This window comes from Eptatretus burgeri, chromosome 4 (assembly GCF_056783735.1).
Source record: "Eptatretus burgeri isolate ZD-2024b chromosome 4, Ebu_testis_v1, whole genome shotgun sequence".
NCBI classification, from domain to species: domain Eukaryota; kingdom Metazoa; phylum Chordata; class Myxini; order Myxiniformes; family Myxinidae; genus Eptatretus; species Eptatretus burgeri.
This window is the reverse complement of record NC_140964.1, coordinates 51997953-52021952: the sequence shown is the minus strand read 5'-3', so window position 1 is coordinate 52021952 and position 24000 is coordinate 51997953. Positions and strand designations below refer to the sequence as shown.

General features: G+C 42.1%; 1 protein-coding gene across 11 annotated transcripts in view; it reads left to right on the top strand.

Moving 5' to 3' along the window:
- The window catches only part of KIAA0753 (KIAA0753 ortholog), a 133625-nt gene that overhangs the window by 32788 nt on the left and 76837 nt on the right, over positions 1-24000 (top strand). For 7 of the 11 annotated variants that reach the window (XM_085878053.1, XM_085878048.1, XM_085878049.1 and 4 more), the window contains 12 exons: positions 2391-2500; positions 2592-2654; positions 2954-3163; positions 3283-3430; positions 4261-4430; positions 7977-8083; positions 15522-15609; positions 16170-16253; positions 16551-16718; positions 17045-17126; positions 17369-17480; positions 19969-21171. In XM_085878053.1, the coding sequence (XP_085734179.1) occupies positions 2391-2500; positions 2592-2654; positions 2954-3163; positions 3283-3430; positions 4261-4430; positions 7977-8083; positions 15522-15609; positions 16170-16253; positions 16551-16718; positions 17045-17126; positions 17369-17480; positions 19969-20089 (1463 nt within the window). In that variant the 3' untranslated portion in view covers positions 20090-21171. Of the gene's footprint in view, positions 1-2390; positions 2501-2591; positions 2655-2953; positions 3164-3282; positions 3431-4260; positions 4431-7976; positions 8084-15521; positions 15610-16169; positions 16254-16550; positions 16719-17044; positions 17127-17368; positions 17481-17760; positions 17972-19968; positions 21172-24000 lie in introns of those variants that run through there. The other 4 variants (XM_085878052.1, XM_085878050.1, XR_015057401.1 and 1 more) reach the window with 3 other exon arrangements.

Here is a 24000-nt window from a genome sequence, read left to right as displayed (position 1 = left end):
AATACACTGGGCGAGACATGATTCACAAGGGTGGCCAATTTGTCGGCTCCCTCTTCAATAATGGTCAGATAGTGAGAGAAGGAACGGAACCAATGCGACCATTTCATTTCCGAGTCAGTCGCGTTTGGGTCTGCGTCGAATCTCTCCGGTTTGTATATCTTGTCCATCGTCGGTTGAGAGAGCCGAAGGGATCAAGTGAAATAAATTGAAATGAATGTGAGGGAAGAACCTTCAGAGTGTAGGCTTTATTTCACTTGATTGAAGCCGCTTCTACGGGCACATCAGGGGATACATGTGCAGCAAGGAGTACATATGTAGCAATGTATACATGTGCAGTAGATCACCACAAAATAAATCAGCAATTAGCACGGAGTCCGGTATACTCTCAATTCTTACCATTCAACGAGCACCAAGTGAACCGCCGCCGTAAATGACAATGCCCCAGGGACAATCCCACCGACCGCGCGGAATCTCGGCTTAATCTATCCCGTGCGCGAGCCGCGCGACATGTGATCACGCGTCACGTCCTTCAATTCATCACATTGACCCTCCAAATTGAGCTCAGGTGCATTCAATTTCTTTTGATCATCCTTGAGATGTCTCTACAACTCGATTGGAGTCCACCTGTGGCCAATTCAATTGATTGGACATGATTGAGAAAGAAACACACCTTTCTATAAAAGGTACCACAGTTGACAGTGCATGTCAAAGCAGAAACTCTCCCATGAGGTCCAAGGAACTGTCCGTAGAACTCAAAGAGAGAATTGTGAGCAGGCATAGATCTGGGGAAGGGTTTCAAACAATTTCTAGAGTGTTGAAAGTTTCCTAGAGCACAGTGAGCACCATCATTTGGAAATGGAAAGAATATGGAACTACCCAGAATCTTCCTAGAGCTGGCTGTCCAACCAAACTGAACAACCGGGCAAGAAGGACCTTGGTCAGGGAGGTGACCAAGAACCAATGACCACTCTGAAAGAACTACAGAGTTCCAGGGTTGAGATGGGAGAATCTGCCAGAAGGACAACAGTCTCTGCAGCACTTCACAAATGTCGGCTTTGTGGAAGAGTGGCTAGACGGAAGCCACTCCTGAGAAAAAGGAACATGACGGCATGCTTGGAGTTTGCAAAAAGGCACGTGAAAGACTCTGAGAGCACGAGGCAAAATATTCTGTGGTCTGATGAGAGAAAAATTGAACTCTTTGACCTGAATGCAAAGTGCTATGTCTGGCGGAAGCTGAGCACAGCTCATCACCCTACTATGAAGCATTGTGGTGGCAGCATCATGCTATGGGGATGCTTTTCAGCGGTGGGGGCTGGGAGACTTGTAAGGCTAGAGGATACAGTGAATGGAGCCAAATACAGGCAAATCCTTGAGGAGAACCTGGTTCAGAATGCAAAAGACCTTCGACTGCGGTCAAGATTTACATTCCAACAGGACAATGACCGCAAGCATACAGCCAAAGCAACATTAGAATGGCTTCAGAACAAGAATGTGAAAGTCCTTGAGTGGTCCAGCCAAAACCCAGACTTGAATCCCACTGAGAATCGGTAGAAAGACTTGAAGATTGCTGTTCACCGACGCTCCCCATCCAACTTGATAGAGCTTGAGCAAATATGAAAGGAAGAATGGGAGAAAATCCCCAAATCCAGATGTACAAAACTGATGTAGCCAAGAAGCCAAGAAGAGTCGAAGCTGTAAAAGCTGCCAAAGGCACTTCTACAAAGTATTGACTTATGTAAGTTGATATTTCTGTGTTTCATTTTCAATAGAATTGTCAAAATTTCTGAAAACATGTTTTCACTTTGTCATTTTGGGATGTTTTGTGTAGATCGGTGACAAAAAAATGTAAATTTAATCCATTTTAAATTCAGGCTGTAACAACAAAATGTGAAAAGTCAAGGCATGTGAAAACTTTCTGAAAGCACTGTATGTCACTTGTAATGCAAGGATATTACAAGAGATAAATGTACTTTTCCATCAAATACAAGGACATTGGGAGCCAATGGGCAATATGAACATGATATGTGTGATTGGAACCTGGGATCCTAGCATCAGGTGGTTTGGGACCTCAGGGTCCTGAGTTTGAGCCCCTGTCGACCATTAAATTAACACCAGGTGAGGTGACGGTCTGTCATCCTTCCGAGTTCGGCAAAATGAGTACCACTGTACTGGAATAATAACCATTCGCGGTAACTTGCGTCAGAGTGACGACCCGTCCTGGACTGTACTCCTTGCCAATGAAACTGCCTCGGCAGCCCTAATTGCCTTCACGGCACGAAAGGAATATTATTATTATTATTGTTATTATTATTATCCTAGCATCACTGAGTAATTAGGTGATAATGTTGGAGGTGCAACAAACGTTTCCTCTTGTCCTGTATTTGAGACAGCTGTGATGAAGGACAGTTCGCTTGACCCCATGGAGGTGCAACGGAGACGTGTGCAGAAACGGGAGGCGGCACAACGAGGAGCTCGCGTGTTGTACATGCTGCATCAGCAGGTGAACGACGTACAGCAGCAATAACTTGTGAATCACCATACCTGTGGCAGCTGGTGTGACCTTGTTACCAAAACTTCCCTTTGCTTTGTAGATAAGGGAAATTCAGGAGGAGATCAACAATTTGGGGCCTCAAGCAATCAAACATACAAAGAAGGTTTGAACAGGAGTGCAGACATGGACTAACCGTGTTTGTTGTGTTCACGTAAATGTGTCTGCGTTAACATAAACCTGTTTTTGTTGTTTGACCTTTCAGTAATTGAAGTTTTTATATCGTGCATTAAATATGTTTGATGAACAACTGCTCTAATTAAGTGATAAAAGTGGACCTTCTGTTTAAGTTTTTTGTTGTTGTTATTTTTGTTGAATTCATAAGCTTATTTGCCATATTTAGTGGATCTTTGAATCCTCAAGCAGTATAAACGAAACAATCGGCACTCGTATGTTTGTCTCTAGAGCCGTGCAAAGATCCGACTTTCAGCAGCTCACCGTGGGGCTGTCAGAGCCTTGCGAATGTTTTCTAGGCAAGTGTGTGACGGAGGTGTGAGGAACGGCTTCCCTTCACAGAGCCGAGAGCTTGGGGAGCTGATTCGACAGCTATCAATGTGCTCGGCACGGCTGGAACCCGACCAGCATGCCGTGGCTTCTATTATGGCAGAGATTGAGGTGAGATTACAGGTTAACAACGCTGTAGAAAAGTATGTACGCTCCATAGGACAATGCCGACCATGAATCGATCCTATTTATGCAGCATTTCAATTAATCATTTGGATTCTATTTGATAGGAGCTCAGCAAGGTGTTGGAGCATCTGGATGAAGTTCTGAAACAAAAGACGTTCGCTCTTTCACGTAAAGATCCGAGGAAGAAGCAGCAGAAGACGCATACCCAGCATAGGGCGCCAACCTCGAGGCTCAGGGAGATGCCCGCGAGTGGTTCGTGTACTGCTCTTTTGTTGTTTCTCTATAACCTGCAATGGCCACTGGAATAGTCGATAGGTGGAATAGTCGAGCGTCCTGAAATATGCCCTTGTGCATACTGAATTATACGTGTTTATGAATTAACAAGGGAAGATGAGCTATTTTAACATAAAAAGACATTATAACTTCTCAAATTTGAAATACATTTTGGGTCTTTAAAAAAAACAATGATTTTTTTTTGACGAAATCCTCCCCAATCGCTACTTTGCAAATTGTGCATGGAATTGATCAAAAACAATTTATAGCAGATTTAAAATGTACGTGAAATATGTAAGTGATTTGAGTCGCCAATCACAGCCCACTCTGGTATGATGCCTGCACATGTTGGTGAGATCGGTTTGGGACCATCAAAGAATGAGTCTCTTGGTCTGTGTTGCTCTGGCCCTCCGGAAGGACATTTAAGATCTGAGCTCGTGTGGCTTTGTTGAATCCTGATCTTCCTGATGAAGGCCACTCTGTGGTCAAAACATTGGATTTTCTGAGTCGATTTATTTTCGACAGAACGTAGTGTTGGTTTTACTTTTGTGTTTTCCGCTTTGTGGTTCTTGCATCCTTTTCAACACCAATTTGGTGCTTTGTGATTAAAAATAATTGCCTTCACGATTTATATTTTTCATTACGATGCAAAATAATTGTTTCTGTAATAATATCATGTATGACAACTTAATTTTTCATCCTTTATGTTACAAGTTATAGATAACCTCGTATAACTCCCAGCAGTCGATAATAACCATGTGCTCTTTTTTTTGATTCCTTTAACCCAGGAGATGCCCATGTCATTACAGATCACGATATTCCTTACCGACTGGGATCAAATTTTGAAAAAGATGTTGCTTCTCTTGAAGCCACGGAGCCTCGGTGTAGCACCTTCCATCGTGATTCGCAGACGTTTATTAAACGGGAAGTCCAATTCCAACCTTTGACCACAGGCTCAGCGACGCAGCCAGCAGCTGAGGTAAGAATGACTAATTTACATTTTACACCTTCAGGCTCTATATGCTCCGCTTTATTTATTTATCTGTCTATATCTCGACTGGGAATGAATCATAATGTATCGCTGGCTTCGCTCGTTCCAATTTTGTCATACTCCCTCGTCGTCTTTTCAATTTGTCGTGATGATTTTTTTTTCTTCCAGGAACCATGATTCCTCCCCCCCCCCCCATTCACCAATATTATCCATTTGCTTGGCACTGTGACTGGACATTAACATCGTTTAATGACCGGACTCGCTGACGTAATGGTTTAGAGCATCCATTTTGAATCTGGGAGGTTGGTGGTTCGATTCCGACTTTACATGCTGCTTCCTCGCTTGACTCTCAGCGTTTAAACCCTGTGGGTTGGTGTCCATGGAGAGGGAGGAATTTTTCCTTAATTGACCTGCTGATGTGGAGAGGAAAGCATTGTCACAATGATGACACACATAGTGCCCCTGAAAGTTTCATTACTTCCACCAAGCTCAGCAGCTGTTTGTCTGTAATCAAGTCCGGTGTTGTCTCCTGTATTTGTCTGCATGTGTGTGCTTGGTTAATGTTGCAGCTTCTCCAAGAGAAACATTTTTTTTTTTAAACGAAAACTCACATTGACAGTTTTATGCTGATAATGAATCGACGATAAAGAGGACGACACGGGGACAAAAGAAATTCTTTTCTTTGCCTATTTTGAAAGCAAAAATGAATGATTAAAGGACGAAGGTTTATGATCATTTTTGCCTCCTTAAATGGTTTCTCATTGTTTGTGCCAAATCAAAACGACATTTTTTAGTACTTTTTAGGTTTATGATTATAAATTGCCTCAACCACTTGACCTATCAATATAATATTTCGGTACGCTCGACTAGTCCACCTATTGACTATTCCAGCGGTCATTGTAGCTGTCGCTTCGTCTTTCTCCTCACTCGACGCTCTGTCCACGTTCACCATGAAACGTTCGGAATATTACACGTTTGACACAGGCAGGATGACACTTGCAGATTGTGGATTTATAAACATGAAACTGCTTCGGTCTCTGCTCTCTTGCTTCTGTCTCTCTCCAACACCACGGGCCAAACTGTTTTCAAAACCCATACCCTCTCCCTGCTGAGTGCCGACGCTGGCTATGCGCTTTCAGCTCCTTGCTGCCAGGTTTCTGTTGGGTGTGCAGATTTTCTCCTTGCACACAAGCGTCTGAATGGTGATGTCGTGGAGATGTGGGCATGCGGGTTGATTCAGAGAAGGAAGGCGTGCGTGTGTGCATTTCTCTGCGCTTGCAAACCAGGACCATCGACTGCAGAGTGGTGGTTGGCTCAAAGCTCTTTTGTCCTTTATTATCTTTTTCTCTTTCCAAGCCCTCGATATTCCACGAGCCTCGACTAGCCACAGAGATGGTGAGGCCATGTATGCTCGTCACTGACAAGGATCATTACAATTCATTGAGCGTGGAGTTGGTGATATTGCCGAACGATTAAAAAAAAAAACTATGATTCGGGCTCTCTGGAGACAGTTCTGCGTGGAATGACTTCGGTTCGAATATTTCTTTTAAAAGTGTGTTGTGGATTGAGCACTCCACAGGCAGCACCTCCATTTGCTCTTTCATGACCCTTTGACCCTCAAGTCCCCCATTTCTTTTTCTCACTTTCTCTTTCTTTTTGCACCATGTATCCACAGACAAAAGGTGCTTATATAAATCCAATTATGACTATCATTATTATTATCATGCCTGGTGTTGGCTTAATGGTTAGGGTGGTGGGCTTGGGATCCTAAGATCCTGAGTTCAAATCCTACTTGGCTGTTGAATTAATACCAGGTGGGTTGAAGACCTGTCATCCTTCTGAGGTCGGCAAAATGAGTGCCAGCTTGCTGGTATCCAGTGTCGGAGTAGCGACCTGTCCAGGATTGTGCCCAATAGCGAAGGAGACTCCTTAGGCAGCACCAACACTCTGCACATAGTGTAGAGTCCCAGTGGATGGATAGATCCACTGGGACTCTGCATATTATGGTCCCAGTGGTCTACAGGAACTGAAGTTCTTTTAGAATTTCCTTCTAATATTATGGTCCCAGTGGGTGGATAGATGGATTATTATTATTATTATTATTATTATTATTATTATTATTTTTACCAGCAGGAACCCATGAAACATCCACGCAATATAATACTGTATGTGACCTTGTCATCAACCCCATTATTGACTCCCCCTCCCAACACAAAGGCAACAATCCCCTCTCCACTCCAAGCCTTCAATGCCCAACCCACCACAACTCCTAAACCCCCCCCACCACACACACACACACACAGAAAGTCCTAACTCCCCCCCTCCCACACCCTCAAAGCGTCAACCTCCCCTCCTAGCTTTGTCCTCACCCTCCTTCCACTCATAAAAGCAAACGGCCATTCCCACATCAAAACAGCAAAATATTTAACGCTTTTCCCTCCCCTACCATGCTGTCACCGACGTCACAGAAATCACGATTGAAACAGCTCATACATGTCATGGTCCGTCACGGTTGCCTGTCTAACTCACAATCCCGCAAGATATGTGAAAACCCCATGGAATGGCAACTCTCAAGTGACCGTGAGATCCAAAACTAATTATCTTATTCCTGATGCATATATACACACACACATCGTTAAAAGTAAATAATGACGGATGTTTTCTATCACAATGTCACGAGATTCACGGAAGTCCTCGGACAAAGATATTTATAACGGCATGTGTTTTGTGGTCCCTGGTCGAGTCGTTGAAGAGAAAATAGTCACATCCTGCAGAACAACTTCAATGAGCAACTCCAAACTCCGTTTCACCTGCAACAGGAGAGTTGGCATGGCGGTCACGGCGACACAAGATCACAAGAGAAAATAGGAAATAATAGCAGGGACCCACGTAAACTCCATGGAAAAAAGCCCTGATTGAGAGAATGCCACCTTGTTCTTTGGCGGTATATAGACAACAAACTCGATACCGCCAAATAACTGCCTCGGTCACTGAGGCCTATCTTCACAAGAAACGTGACACCAATTGGCTGAAAATGCTTTTAACTGTTGCTTTGGTCATTTTACACTGTCGGGAAAACTTATAAAGAGAGCATGGTGATTGTGAATATGACCGCTTCAAAGATGTCTTTGACTTCGCGTAGTAGTAAGCATCAACATGGTGGCCATCTGATTTTTCAGGTCGAAATTGTGGGTGGAGTCACGTGAACTGTCCAAACAATGGGTGAAATGGAATGTTACACAGACAGACAGACAGACAGACAGACAGGAGGATGAACAAGCATATTATTATATGAGGAGGGGAGCGGTGGTTAAAAAAAAAAATCATACAGTGCTCAGTTAAATTGGTCTGCCAGAAAACTGTTTATTTGGAGTACATTTTCAAGTTGTTTGTCTTTATTAGTTGTTTGTATTAATTATCGACTTGTGTGATGCGATGTTGATTCCCACTTGTCCTCTGAAGTTAAATGTGTGCTGCATTTTGTCTACTGGTCAAAATTTGCAATCGTTAGCTCATTATGCTTTCTGTTGACAGGAGGGAAGTAAGTATTTTAATGGCGGTTCCAGAAAGCAGGCCATCCGTGTTGAACGTGCATCCCCTGCATCATGTGACTCCGCCAAGTCCAATAACATCCCCGAGCGGTAAACGCATCATACAAATTGTACTCCATTTATATACATTGAAAATTTTGTATGGAGTTACTGGCTTGGATTCTTAATCTTTGTCAGATTTATCTTCTAATGTTCACTTAAGGCTGTGTGTGCAGCAAGTAGTTGGTTCAAACAACTGCACCACTGTTTTACCTTTCTTTCACCTTTTTTATTTCATTTTTTTATTACCTCCACCACCGAAGGTGAAGGAAGTTATGTTTTCACCCTTTTCTGTCTGTTTGTCTGTGTACAAGATATCTCAAAAAGTTGTGCACGGATCCAGATGAAATTTTGTGGACAGGTTGGGTTGTGTGACAAGGACGAACAGATTAGATTTTGGTGAAGATCCCGATCCAGATCCGACTTGCAGAATTTTTAAAGTGATTCTTCAACATTGAGAGATAGGGCCAAAAACGATATGTAGCACGAGATCTCAAAAAGTTGTGGATGGATTCGGATGAAACATGGTGGACATGTTGGGTGTGTGACAAGGGAGAATTGATTCAATTCAACAGAAAGGTCAAAAACTGATCCCCTTAACTACAGACCTATCAGCATACTTCCAATAATCAGAAAGGTCAAATAAAAAAAATGATTTCGTCAAGATCTGAATCAGACTACTCTAATTTTTAAGTGATTCTTCACCATTGAGAGAAAGGGCCAAAAACGATATATATATATATATATATATATATATATATATATATATATATATATATATATATATATATATATATATATATATATATATATATATATAATATATATATATATATATATATATTAGTTACAAATTTGGAATTCGATTGCACACAACATACAGGTTCCTTTAGTCAGCTATGTCGATAAGTGCTTGTTCCCGAGATAGCTCACCTTCCATCGTTTAAATGTTCAGAAATTGATTAGATGCGCTGCGGATCGATGTAATAGTTAGGGAACGAACAATGGAGACATCCCTCCCCCTCTTCTGCGAAGAGCAATAAGAACCCTGCCGTCCCGTGACTCATGATGTCAACAACTCCCTCCCACCCGTGACTGAGCGGGGGATGGAGCACGAGGGCATGAGTCATGAGTCACGCCGGGAGTGGGGGAAGGGCGGGAGAAGGATAAGGACGAGATCCTTTCTTTGTTCTTGGTTAGTAAGCTTTTTGCTTCGGCAGAGAGTTGGAAGGGCACAGTTGAAAAGACAGTTGGAAGGGCAGAGTTGGAGAAGGGAGTTGAGGGGAGTCGTTCAGGAGACCGTCGGGTCCTGCTTGGCTTGCGTTAGGGTTGAGGCCTTCGGAAGCTCTTTGCTTTGACGGTTCCGTGAGCTTCGGCTTCTGCTTGGCTCAGGAGAGCTTTTTGCTTCAAGCTGCCCTGTTTGGAAGGGTGTTAAGCCGGTCGCTCGGCTCGAGCTGCGAGTGGTGGCTTCTTCTTCTCGGTTCGTGGAGCTCTTTGTTCTCCATTTTGGTTCCCAGCTTGGTGCGACTCATCGACCTCTTCGTGGAGGTGCTTCCTCGGGGAAGCGACGCATCGACTGGAAGGTTTGGCGCATCGTCTCACCAGCACATGTTGAGAAGCGCGGGAGGTGGTTCCTCGGGGAAGCGACGCATCGACGGGAAGGATCGGCGCCTCGTCTCACCAGCACATGTTGAGAAGCGCGGGAGGATTCACGGAAACTCGGGAAGGATCGCGGCTCAGCATTTGGATCCAGCTCGCTCTCGCTGGAGTCTGGGTTCGAACAACTTGAAGACCACACGAGGTGGAGAGGTTCGAGATAGGCTCTGGGTTTCAGCTCACCTGTCCTCCGAGCTGGAGCTCGTTATTAAAGGCCTCTGCCACCATTTCTTGGGTGTGTGTGTGTGCGTACGTGTGTCCGTGGGCCCGTCTAATAAGTAGGAACTGCTGTTAAGTGCAAGTGACTGTACATAATAAGTCGACGGTTGTAGTTCTTTTGTCGTGCTTTTGTTGCTTGTATAGGTGCATATGTGTTTTGCCTTCTTTAATTGTATATGTGCTTTATTATAATAAATGTCCTTGTGTGAATGTAAACCTGTTTGTTGCGTCCATTCCCTCATTGAACTGCCCCATCTTGCACTCGGAATATAGTTGGTTTTTAAATAGCCGATAAATAGAATTGGGTCTGGCCATAATACCCGCTCGGTTATCCCAGAACGGAACGGACCGCTTAAGCGGTTCGTGTCCAAGCAGGCCTTCGCCGAGGTACGGTCCCTCGTTAGGTTACCCGCGCAGGTATTTAGGTATATCGATATTCGGCGATTGACCCTATTTCGCACGGGTAGAATACGGACTGTGCCGTGGTGGGATTAAAAACCCACCCGTGACTGGTTTCTGGCGTTGTTCCAGAAAGTCACGACTGGATTGTCCGTTCGGTGGGCGAAGCGACCGCTATTGGTAAGACGCGGTCGTTCGCACGCTGGCGGGCGAGAAATGTACAACTATATATATATATATATATATATATATATATATATATATATATATATATATATATATATATATATATATATATATATATATATATTTAGATCCTCGTGGAGGGTCTCTAAGTCTTACTCACGTTGTTGTTCTTCATCTTCTTCTTGTGGACTTTTTTGTTTCACAGCCTAGTTTTCATCGAAACCTCCTGAAACTTGGCATATAAATCTAAAAATACCCTGCGCATACAGTAACCATCTCCGGTTTTGAAAATTCCTCCAAGAAAAAAAAGTTATGACGTCAAAATATCTCTGCGAATGGAAATCGCCTAAAAATTATCTCCGAAACCAGGCAAGCTTTTTGAATTCTGTTTGCAAGAATTGAACAGGGCATTAGTAGAGATGAATTACCACACTTATGATACATCACTATGACGTAATATCAATTTTTATGATGTCATTCCTATATTTTGATTCTCGTGGAGGATCTCCAAGTCTTTCTCACATTGTTGTTCTTCATCTTCTTCTTGTGGACTTTTTTGTTTCACAGCCTCCAGTTTTCATCGAAACCTCTTGAAACTTGGCATATCTATGTAAAAATTCCCTACGCAGACAGTAACCATCTCCGATTTTGAAAATTCCTCCTAGGAGAAAAGTTATGACGTCAAAATATCTCCGCTAATGGAAATCGCCTAAAAAAAAATTACCTCAGAAACTAGGCAAGCTTTTTGAATTCTGTTTGCGGAAGTCAAACAGGGCATTAGCAGAGATGAATTACCGCACATATGATACATCACTCTGACGTCATATCAATTTTTATGACCTCATTCCTATTTTTTCACATTTTTTGTTTCAAAACCCAGAGTTTTCATCGGATCTTCGTGAAACTTGCAATGTATATGCAGGTAGTAACCATCTCCGATTTTGGAAATTCTTCCTAGAAAAAAAGTTGACGTCATAATATCGCCGCTAATGGAAATCGCCTATACCATTATCTCTAAAACTAGACAAGCTGTTTGAATTTTGTTTGTGGGAATCAAGCCTGGCATTAGCACAGATAATGTATCGCAAACCTGATACATCACAATGACGTCATATTCGTTTTTATGGTGTCATCATTAAGAGGACGAGGATCTTATCTCATTTGAGCTTGTTTTCCACGTTCCTCGAACTATGTTGCAGGTAACCTAGAAAAGGTGCAAAAACTGATCCCCTTAACAACCTATCAGCATACTTCTAATAATCAGAAAGGTCATATAATCCATGAATGCAGTTGATAGGAAATCTTTCCTTTTCTCCAACAACCTCATCACAGATCACCAATTTGGTTTCAAATAAGGTCAGTCTACCTTGGAAATTCTACTTCCACTCAACAAACAATGGATGGAGGCCCTCAATATCAAACATGGGATTATGGCTATCTCCCTGGACCTATTTTGTGCTTTTGATATTCTAGCATCCTGCCTTACTCTCCAAACTTTCTACGCCAACTCCACACCTGGCTTACTGACTTCCTCTACTCTCTTAACCAACATGTGGCTCTCAACAGAATCCTTTCATGTACTCTCCCTGTCAAGGCCAGAGTGCCCCAAGGCAGTGTTCTGGACCTTGTCCTTTTCTTGATGTTCATAAATGATCTCTTTGAATCTCTGGAAAATCCTCCATCTATTTGCTGATGACTCCACCCTTTGCTGTGGCATTCCTCATCTTTCAGACAGGAAGGTTGCAGTCTCTTTCATCTCTTCAGACCTTGAAAAAAAAAATCACAAGGTGGTCATAAACTTGGAATATGTTTCAAATCTCACGCTCTCACTATCTCTCTCCGAAAGAACCATCTTGCAAACCATTCGATCTGCTTTCTTAACAATCCTCTTGAAGAAGTTCAGTCTTTTAAACTCCTGGGTCTCACAATCAGCCTTGATCTTTCTTGGGCAAACCTCCAAAGCCAGCCACCGACTGGCATCCTCTGTTGTACAAAGTCCTTCCATGGAACACCTGAACTCTGATACACTTACAAGACCTTCATCTGCAGGTTGATGGAGTACTACTCTCCCCTCTGGGCTGGCTCCCCTGCCTCACACGTTGCTCATCTTGTTGCCATGAAAACCAAGGCCTTCAAGATTAATGGAATCTTCCACTATGAAGCTGAGTCGATGGGTCTACCATTTCGCCATTGCAGACAGGTCGGCGGTCTCTGCCTTCTCCCCTTTACCCCCTCCCACGTTTCTTCAGGACACACACGGTCCATCAACAACCCCCTCCTGGTAAAACTACCTAAATCCAGGATAACTGCTCACCTTCACTCATTTGTTCCTCTTTTCCACATCTGTGGATCCAACTTCCACATTCTCTTCAATTTCATTCTTCCCTCCAGGTCTTCAAGATGGCTGTTCACCACCATCTCAGATCATCCCCAATCCAAAACCATGATCTTTTCTACCCCTCATTTCCCTCCCCCCCCTTTCCCCTAACCTCCACCAAATCCCTCCTTCCAAATTTCCAGTTTCCCCTCCTGAGAGTTTCCTTCTGCATCGATCTTGTCCACCCCATGCATCCTCTTCTGCCCCTCATTCCTCCCCACACCCATTGTTTGTCCAAGTCTGCCTCTATCTTGGCCTTCAACTCTCAACTTTGCTGTTGGTGTTTCCGCCTCTTTTCAACTGTTCCTTTTGTCCTATTGTGTGCTGATCCATTCAATGTACCAATTCTAGCTCTTCCACAAGCTTTGACGATGTATACAAAACAAGAAAAAGAGCAATCAGAGATTGCTCGCCCTTGCCAGGACTTTTTTGAAGTGTATTTTTGTAGATTTTCGGGTTAATCCAATATGGCTGTCAAACCATGTGACCTATGACATCATATGTGTGACCCTTTTGTTCCTCATGGATAGGCATTCATATGTGTAAAGTTTTGCCTCGATCTGTTCCGCCATTTCAGAGAAGATTTTTGATTTCTTTCATAAAAATATCACCCATTCTCCATGAGGAGTACTTGCTTTGTGCCAAGTTTCAATTAGAGGTCCAAATTTTTCCAACATAGCTGCCCCACCACGTGACCTGTAATGTCATAATTAGCATAAAAACGTTCTACATGAGTAGTCTCATCAATGGTGAAAATTTCGTCTCAATCCAACAAGCGGTTGCGGAGAAAAACACGAAAGTTCTGTGTGGACAAACAAACAAACGGACCCAAATGTAATACCCTTTCGGCGAGGGTAAAAGTGGACTGCTGACAAAATAAGTGACTGACACAACATGCATGACAAATGGTGGATTCCAGGCTCAACGTGGATTTCTTTGTGTAGGGTCAAGGCTCGTGGAGGATCGAGAACACAGAACGGCCCAGGAGTTCATAGAACGAAAAATAGAATGGCACTCGGTTGAGAGTATACCTCCACCGGGCTGAACAATTTACGTTTTATATCTTCACCAAAATCTCATCTGCTTGTTCTTGCCACCTTACCAACTCATCCATCAAGTGTTGTCATCTTCCACAACTTTTTGAAATGTCATCATACTCCCTATCGTTTTTGGTCCCATCTCTCCATGGTGAAGAATCACTTTTTAGAATTTAAAAAAAAGATTCTCGGATCCGGATCTGGATCGTCACCAAAATAGAATCAACTCATCCTTTTCACACACCCAACCTGTCCACCAACTTTTGCCCAAATTCATCCATAACTTTTTGAGATATCATGTTGTATATCATTTTTGGCCCTATATCACTCAATGGTGAAGAAGCACTTGAAAAATTTTCAGATCTGGATCTTTGCCAAAATTGACCCAATTTGTCTGTCGTACACCCAACATGTCCACCAAGTTTTGTCTGAATACGTCCATAACTTAACTTTTTGAGATACCGTGCTACATATAGTTTTTGGTCCTATATCTCAGAGTGACGAATCACTTGAAAAATTCTCGAATCCGGATTCGGATCTTCACCAAAATCTAATAAATTCATCCTTGTCATACACCCAACCTGTCCACCACGTTTCGTCTGAATCCGTCCAGAACCTTTTGATATGTCTTGCTTACAGCCAAACAGACAGAGGTGAAAACATAACGTCCGTCCACCTTCAGTGGCGGAAATAATAAGTGGATATGGGGGAGGGAGGGAGGCACACCAACAGCATGGTAGAGGGATAAAACTGAGGGAGACCTGGAGGAAGAAAGGATACTGGGAAGAACTAGAGCAAGGGGAGGGATAGAGGACACAGGGGTTGAACAAACTTGATGGAAATGCTAACTCCCAATCACAGAAGTAGAAGGGAGACCTGGGGAAGAAACAGAAATGGAACAAAAATACAAAAGATTAAATGACCCAAATAAAGAGAGGGTGAGAGAGTGGCTGGAGACCCCATAACCTGGAAACTCAGAAAGAGTTGGGCTTGGGGAGAAGGCTTGGAGAGAGGGTGGAAAAGATGGAATGGATGGGGGGAGGTCAACAGTAATCTTGAAGCCCGAGAGAGAAAAATGAGATTGAACAGACTGAGGAAGTTGGTTCCACAGGTGAGAGAAAAGAGGAACAAATGAGTGGAAGCTTCGAGCCTAGATATTACTTTCACCAGAACTGTGCACCTTGCAGAAACCTGGGAGAGACAGCATGAAAAGAGCTGACTTTCCCAAAACTGAGCCCTTTTTTTTTTATTTTGTCCCCTACCGGTTTCACTGGAGGGAATGATAGGTTTGCTCTCCGTCCCACCTGTGCTTTTTCAGACTTTTCCCATACCTTTTAACATATTCAACTGAAACCTGGTACATGGCTTTATTTTGATAGGTTACAGAACAAATTCGAGTTTCAGGGCGTTTCATTAATTTTTCACAGTTATGCCCTTTTTGGACTTGGAAAATATCACATAGGTAGGGGACATGTCTTGCAAAGCAATTCTCACTCTTGTGATTACTGACAACTTCTTACAGCTGGTTGGTTTGAGCTCGATTAGTTTGTGTCACACCTCATATTGAAAAGTCGGACAATATTGAATTGTATTTGTCATTTTGTTCTCCATACAGGTCGGAAGACAGTCCTCCCGCCAAGTGGATGGAATTTGCTGACACTGTCTTCCAAACACGGCTTGAACCATTTCTGCAGAAAGCACAGGTCAGGCCTGCTTACCTGATGCATCTTAACATTCATCAGGGTTCATCTCAAGCATTGATTTTGTTTGAAATGGATTTGGAGTATTGGTAGATTAAGCTTCTTGTACGAAGAGGCAATGGCAATATTTGTCAAACATTTTAGCCATTTCTGCAAAACTATACAGTTCTCATGTTAACTGAGATGAATCTTATCCCCAGTTAATGATGAACGCTTCATTGAATATTTTCTGCCGGCGATAACATCATTGGTATCTAAAAGTCGGAGCAATTAAATAGTAAATTTGCGGCGTTGTTCTGCATTTTGTGTTTTGAAGATTTTTGTGCAACAAACTTCGTTGAATTGAACATGTTTTCAGGCTGCATTGCACTTGTTTTTTCTCTTTCTCTTGGCAATCCAGGGACTAAATGAGGTCATTCACACCTGAAACTTTAAAAAGGAGATCATGGTGGAAGCATTACGCAAATTCTCTCGGCATAGTCAAACGTATGTTGGTTAAGTTGGAGATGGAATTGATTTTGTGTTGATTTAGTCAAAAGATGGCCACATTTGTCTGCTGACAGCAAATTGCAGAGACGCTCGATGCAGTTTGCAAACGACAGGAGAGTTCTTCGACGCCATCTTTCTCGAGCGAAATAGACCTGAAGGTAATAACATCATTACATCACGACGAGTATGTTTAGATCGTGTTCGTGAGGTGAAACGTGTTGTGATGTCACTGTGTGTACTTCACACTTGATTTGCATGGTGCTCTTTAACTTTACTTCTCCCCAGTGTAAAAGTATTTTGCTTTAGAGCTTTTTTTTTCTTTTTTCTTCTTCTTCTCATTTTGTGAGTAAATTTGATTAATAACGGCATTTGAGGAGTCTTTGTGAGATAATGGAAAATTGTGAGTTTAAGTACACGGTGTCGCCGTGACCGCCATGCCAACTCTCCTGTTGCAGGTGAAACGGAGTTTGGAGTTGCTCATTGAAGTTGTTCTGCAGGACCTACTCACAGAAGCCATCGATGATGAGCTGAGATTGCGAACGGAGATGTTTGGCTTTGAAACGCAGCTTCCTCAGCAGAGACTTTCCCTGGATGAGATGCTTCAGCGACTGAATGATATGGAGGTAGGACGTATAATCGTGGTGTGGACCACTTGGTATTGTGCATGAAGTCTTGCATGTAAAGGGTGGCCTGAAAGTCACTTAACCCCTCCCAAGAACATCATTGGGTTAGATGAAACTGCAAGTGGAAAATTGGTTGATTTATCCACATTCCCTTATCTTTCTCTTTTCATTCAATGCATCTGCCCCACATTGGTGGTTGTTCATCGACGATCTGTCGTTTGTTTCCAACCTCACTTGGAATACCTGTTGAGAGATGAACTCGTATTGATATTTGTTTTTATTTCTTTTGTAGTTGTAATGCTTATTTATTAATTTTTTTTTACCAGCGGGAGCAAAACGATATCAAGAGGAAATGGGCTGAGGTAAAATATGCTGACCTGGTTTCACCTGTGGGGCACTCGTTGACAGGTAAGGTCATTGATAAACCAGTACCTGTTTGAAGATTAATCATTATAGCAGTGCAACAGTTTTTCTCGGAGTGAAATAATTAACGGGAATTTATTTTGGTGCTTGCAGTGCTCATGGTGGATGCTTTAACATTGTACCCGCCGACACATGTCGCGTTTGACAGAAAATTTATGGGGATACAAGGGAAAAGGTCTTTGTATCTGTCACAAACACATTTGAATGAATTTGAGCTGGTATTACAGGAGCATTTCTTACTGTGCCAAGCAAGCAAGTGACCGTGTCACCACAACCTGTACTAATCACCAACAACCATGAGGTGCCACTCACTGAGCCATCATCCATTCCCCATTCAAGGTATGCCATTAATGCTTCCTCTAAACATGAGACAATATATTTTATTTTCATGGAAAGCAGAATCATTTTTAGCAATGATAATCAGTTGTGGAAATGAACACCATCAGACTATTTGCAATTCACGAGGTAAATGAAACTGGAGATATATATATATATATATATATATATATATATATATATATATATATATATATATATATATATATATATATATATATATATATATCAAATAGTGTGTTAAATACAGATTTAATTGGTGAATGTTAAACTGAATGCTCAGAGCCGACCTTGAAAGATGGGATTACCTTCGAGCCATCCAAGCCCGCACACATCAATCGGAACACTGAAGGGTTTAGCAGTGTGGTGAAACTCTCGGTTCGCCCAACTGAACTTCAAAACATAAGGAACTACTGGCAGAGGTTTATGCACCACCTGAGGCAAATCAACCATGATGTCATCGGAGGCTTTGACCCCTGGAACATTGCAGAGAGGTGTGTTGTTCTGAACGTCATCCATTATGCAAGTCTTGTGTTTAACTTTTGGCAGAATCTAATAGGGTGGATAAGAATAAAAGTGCACAGAGTTTTCTGTTGGGCATTGGGACTTGATGAGTACAAATATGTTCTCATGCAAAATGCGATATCAGTCCATAAAAATGATCACGAGGAATCGCTTCACCTGAAAGAGAGCACTTACCCTTGGTGTATGAAGGCATTTCAGTGGCTCTGCCTTCAACTCTTATAGGAGAATATGGTCACAGAGCTGCTTCTCGAAGCAGTCATTCACCATACATCATGCTGGCAAAAAGGTTACCGGGAACTAATAATCTCCAGACCAGGAGGCACAAATTCATTTTGGGTACTGGCATGCAATTGCCTGTTCTTTTCAAAAAGGTGCAATGAGATCTTCAGAGCACGAGCAGATTTGAGAGCTGTGTTGACAAACTATTTTCAGATGCAATTTGCAGATGGGTAAGTTAGAAAAAATGAATTTATTGTATCGAATGAGAAGATCACCCTTAAAGGGGAACAGAAACACCTGTACCTTCAATTATCTTTTTATGTCACAAAAATTGATAATTTCTATTTATTTTTGAATTGAAAGTGAAACTTTTTCGATTCAACCTCACCCTATCTCTCCAAAAGGACTATCTGGCAAACCATCCCATCTACTTCCGAAACAAACCACTTAAAGAAGTTGTCACTCAAACTTTTGTGCTTCACCATCAACCATCTTTCCAAGATGACCTCCAAAGCCAGCCACCAACTGTGCATCCTTTGTCATGCAAGGTCTTTCCTTGGCCAATCTGAACTTTTTGCCAACCTACAAGACCTTCCTTCACAGCTTGATAGTCCTGCTCTCCCCTTTGGACTGGCACACCTGCCTCACACCTTGCCATTATTGATGCTGTGGAAAGTAAGGCCCTCAAAATCATTGGGATCTTCTATGATGAAGCTGATCGTCTTGGCCTGTTACTCTCACATTGCAGACAAGTTGGTGGCCTCTCTGTGTTCTATCGATTCCTTTTTGGTCTTGCACGCTCTGCCCTATGTTGGCTCTGTCCCTCCCAGGTTTTTGCAGGGTGCACATATGATCTACCAGTAACCCTCTTCTTGTTGGACTCCAAAAAAACAGGCTCACTGCTCACCTCCACTCATTTGTTCCTCATTTTCTCACATGTGGAACCATTCTTCCCTCCAGGACTTCAAGACAGCTGTTCACCACTACCATAGCTCATTCCCCATCCATACTCATGATCTCTACCCAAAATGACCCCATTACCAAGCACTCTCTTTTCCAGTTTGTGTTCCCCCACCCCTCTCCCTCACCTCTTTTCGTTTGTTCGTTGTCAGTTGGTTTGTTCATTTTCTGTTTCATCCTCACTTTCCCCTTCTTCTTGCTGTTTCATTCAGTTTGTGTGCAGCTTGTTCATTCCCATGTGTCCTCTCCCACCCCTTGATTTCACTCTCACCAATACTCTGCTGTTGGTATTACCCCCTTTCTATTTTGTTCCCTTCTATTATGTTCTCCTCTTCCCCAAGCCTCAATTGTTTCCAAAAGAAAAAGATGATCTTTAAAAAAAATTAAAATTTTTGTTTGTAGAATCAAAATCTGATTCTGAGTTTGTTTCATATTATTTTTCTATGTAAGCCACGATGGTTTACTTGAAGCCTTTGGGCATTGAGATTGCAGATCACAGGGCGCAGTATTTTGCCCAAGTTGAAAAAAATGGCTCGCTTTCATGCAACCCATTTTAGTTGAAGGGAGTTGCCAGAAATCTTCAATCTCCACCCCCTCCCCCCTTTTTATACCATGGTGGAAGCAGCAAGTTTCAGTGGTTTATTATTAGTAGTAGTATTATTATTTCTTAATTTTCATTTGCATTCCCTATTTACAGAAGCAACTGATTTCACCAGATATTTTATTTGGCTCATTAAAGATGGAAATCTGCAGAAAACTGGTGCTTTGTGTGGTATCTTCTTTCCAGCCTATCGGAAGACCTTTTGACCGAAGCCGTGGAGGCCGTTTCCCAAGAAGTGTCCGACGTTTGTGAGGATTTCGCCGATAACATGTTCCTTGGCGAGTTTGTGCAGCACAAGCACCAATGATGAAAACGTCCATTTCTCTTGTACAAGGTGCTGCGTGTACTTGCTCTTTGTCCTGTACATTTTCGTCTTGCACTTTGTACATCTCAGAGTTAATTGCACCGCACAATTATAGTTTTGATAAATATTCTTCTCTTTAAGATGCCTCTTCCCTTTCTTGTATCTAAATAAAGTGTCTTTTTTTTTTTAATGACCATTTATATGATTGGAATGAAAAAAAATGACAACTTTCTACTGATCATTTAATAAGAAAATATTATTTTTTTGAATAATAATTTTGGAGAGACTCAGTGTGATTGTCGCAACAAATCCAACCAAGCAACAAAAAGCCTTGCTACATTGTATTACAAATCGATTAGCAACCACGACTCGGGTTAAATGTGAGATTTGACAATCCACTTACGTGGCTGTTTTGGTTACTCAAGGTATTCAGGCCAAGGACATCAATGTCTTGAGTTTCACCTTTGAGCCATAGCCTGGTGTTGGCTTAGCGGGTAGGGTGGTTCGAGCTTGGATTTGAGTCCCGTTGGCCACTGAATTAACACCAGGGGGTTGACTCAGCCTGTCATCCTTCCGAGGTCGGCGAAATGAGCACCAGTATACTGGTAATAGGAGCACTACATCAGCGGCACAGCCGTTCCCTAACCAATGATGCAACCAGCAGCCGAAAAGGAAGCACACGATAGGAACCTTAGTGTCACCCAAGGTTCTAGACAGCTAAACATGCAGAAAAGCCTGTTGTTACTTATCCAGGCTCTGCTATGGGCCATTGGTCCACGGTGGATGATGTGCTGTCAGTTGCAACTTGGAGGTTGACGTTGCAGAGCTACCTCGTTTGGGCAGGAATTTAAAATTTAGCCAGGATGCTGGCAAGAACTCACTACCCTTCATCAAAAGACACTGTGGGATCTTTAACATCAATGCTGTTTTTTATAATAGGAAATTAAGGTTTTCACCCTGTCATGGTCCCATTGAAAGTGATGATTAACAGGATCTACTGTATAAGGCCATCGATGATTAGTGCTGTTTTTGCCTTCCATTGGAACACTTCTTTCCAAATGATGTGACTAAAGATTCAAATACAATATGTTTCGTGGTGATTTGTCCATCGTCTATCTGCAGTGCCTTCCATCTTTGACCTTTGCACAACACATTTCCTCCTTTTGCTCAGACGATGGGCTAATTCTTAAAAACACTCACTGACATCTCGTTAAAAAAAAGCCAACTTTGGATTGATAAAATCGATTGTGACCTCCACCACAAGGTGTATGGTGGTTATGATGTATTCACTCCTGTTTGTCTGTCTGTGAGCAGAATATCTCAAAACTTTATAGAGGGATGTGGCCATCGCCGTGAGCAAATTTAGTGAAAATCTCAGTTTCAAAATGGCTGGGATGGAAAGAGTATCTTGATGGTTATTCATACACACATAAAATCTCCCAGTCCATTGGAATAGTTTAGAACGAGTTTGTGGTTTTATAATTAAAGACGAAAACAGTGTCACATTGTGTAATCAGCAGCTTGGTTTAAATTATCATACACATTGGCTTGTAAAAGTATTCACCCCCTACTAATGACACATTTAGATGAATTCTGAATTATGTAGAAGCAATTTTTCCAAATGAACTTTTTGATTCATAACTGAAGAACTCAAACTAAACAATTTTATAGTTGAAGGAGGTTACATGCCAGGAATACCTGCAAAAAGCATGTACAAATCAAAATTCACTGGTTACAAAAGTATTCAGCCCCTAAGCTCAGTACTTAGTGGAAGCACCTTTTACAGCAATGACTGCTATGAGTCTTTATGGGAAGGTCTCTACCAGCTTTGCTCAGTGGAATGGTGAAGTCTTTGCCCATTCTTCACGTGAAAATTGCTCTAGTTCTGCCAAGTTTGATGGGGATCGTTGATGGATAGCAATCTTCAAGTCTCGCCATAAATGTTCAATTGGGTTTAAGTCAGGACATTGACTGGGCCACTCAAGAACATTCATTTTGGGTGGGTGATGTGCAATGTTCCGCTTGTGCCAGACGTCACTCTTTGAATTTCGACCAAGAAGTTCAATTTTTGTCTCGTCTGAAATCGCTGGGCATTGCGCGTGGTGCATGAAAATCTGGGCTGGAAAATTGCCCACATTGCGTGGGGTGCATGACGTCATCGCCGGGTGCTGAAGGAAGGGAGTACTCAGTTTTTACTTCTTTTGTTTGTTTGTTGTACACCGCTCCTTTCCAATTCCATATCGAAGCAATGCATGACATCATCGGGCGCAAAATGAAGGGAGTACTCAGTTTTTAATCCGTTTGTTTGTTTGTCTTCTTGGTTGGGCGATATTTCAACTTCCCTTGGGGACAAAAGTGAAGATGTGCTTTGGCAAAAACGGTATTTTTAAATTAATCAATTAATTGATTTCTTAAATATTATCCATTTATTAATTATTTGTTTTATTTCTCATCTGGGCACTATCTCAGGCACCTTTTGAGCTTGGAAGGTGATATTTGGACAGGATAGTGAACAAGTGATTTGTCTTTATGGTTATTTTGGATTTATTGATTAATCAATTCATTTTTCAACAAATTACTTAATTTTCAAAAAGTTACATTGGATGAAATAGTGGTGGTTTAGGTATGTTATCAGGCAATTGATTGAGAAATCGGTTATTTTACGATCCATATTTATTTTAATTATGCAATTAATAAATCAATTTCTGTGCACCGCTCCACCCCAAATCCGTCTCCATAAGTTGCACGAGTCAATATCATTGGTACACCCATCACCTCAGAGTGCACCACTCCCTCCCAATTCCCTCTCCACGTGCTTGTGGGTGGCATCGCCAGGGTGCCGGAAGGCACCCAGCCATGTCGCGTGCTGGAGGATTTATTTATTTATTTGAGATGGGGGTGTTGTCCTTTGAATGTAGCTAGACTTGTTTGTTACTTGGCAAAACATTTTTTTTTTTGGACATGTTTACGTTTTGACGTTTGTTTGTCGATCCGCTCCACGTTTAATCACATACAGGTCACAATTTTAAACATCTTCACTAAACTTAACCAAATGGTGTAGTTGATGGCCTGACAGAATCCTATTTATTTTTAAAAGGTCAAAAGGTAGGCCTAAGGTCAAATTTTTCAGATTTTTTTTAAATCTTCAATTTTCAACCGATTCGCTTGAAAATTTGAAGAGCATTTGCAAATCAGGTCACTGAAGTCAACATAGGTCAAAAGATCAACATGGGCTGAATTTCTAAAATTGTCAATTTTCATCCGATTGACTTGAAATTTGAACAGGATTTTCATATCGGCTCACTGAATACAACCAACACTTGTTTTTGAGGTCAGCATATGCTAAAAGGTCAACATAGGCCAAAGGTCAACAACTTAGGTACACATTCCAAAATCGTCAATTTTCATACGATTGACTTGAAATTTGAACAGGATTTGCATCTCAGATCAATTAATTCAACCACCATTTTTTTTTGAGGTCAAAAGGTCAAGACAGGTATAATTTCTAAAATTGACATATATATATATATATATATATTGTTGTGGAAATGGCCATTAGTGTGTTACTAAATATAGGATTAGCCCAGATCCCCCATTAAATGCATGTTTAGCCAGGTTGTTCGGTAAATGGACGCTACATGTGTCGGGAGGTGTAGGATGCATGTTTATTGTTCGTACATTGGTGGTGTACCGAGAACTTCTTCTTTCTTCCCCTCTCCGGACGAGGTCCCGCCCAGTCGGCTGGAGAGTGGAGTGGCCTAGAGAAGGAAGTGAAATCTGAAGGAGGAGCCAGGTGGCTTCGAGGTGAGGCACGAAGGAGGTGGCAGGGTGGATCTGGGACGTGAGCGCCGTGGTGGCGCCGATCGGCTGTGCACGGGATGGCTGTGTCCGTTTTGCCGTGAGGAACGAGCTGG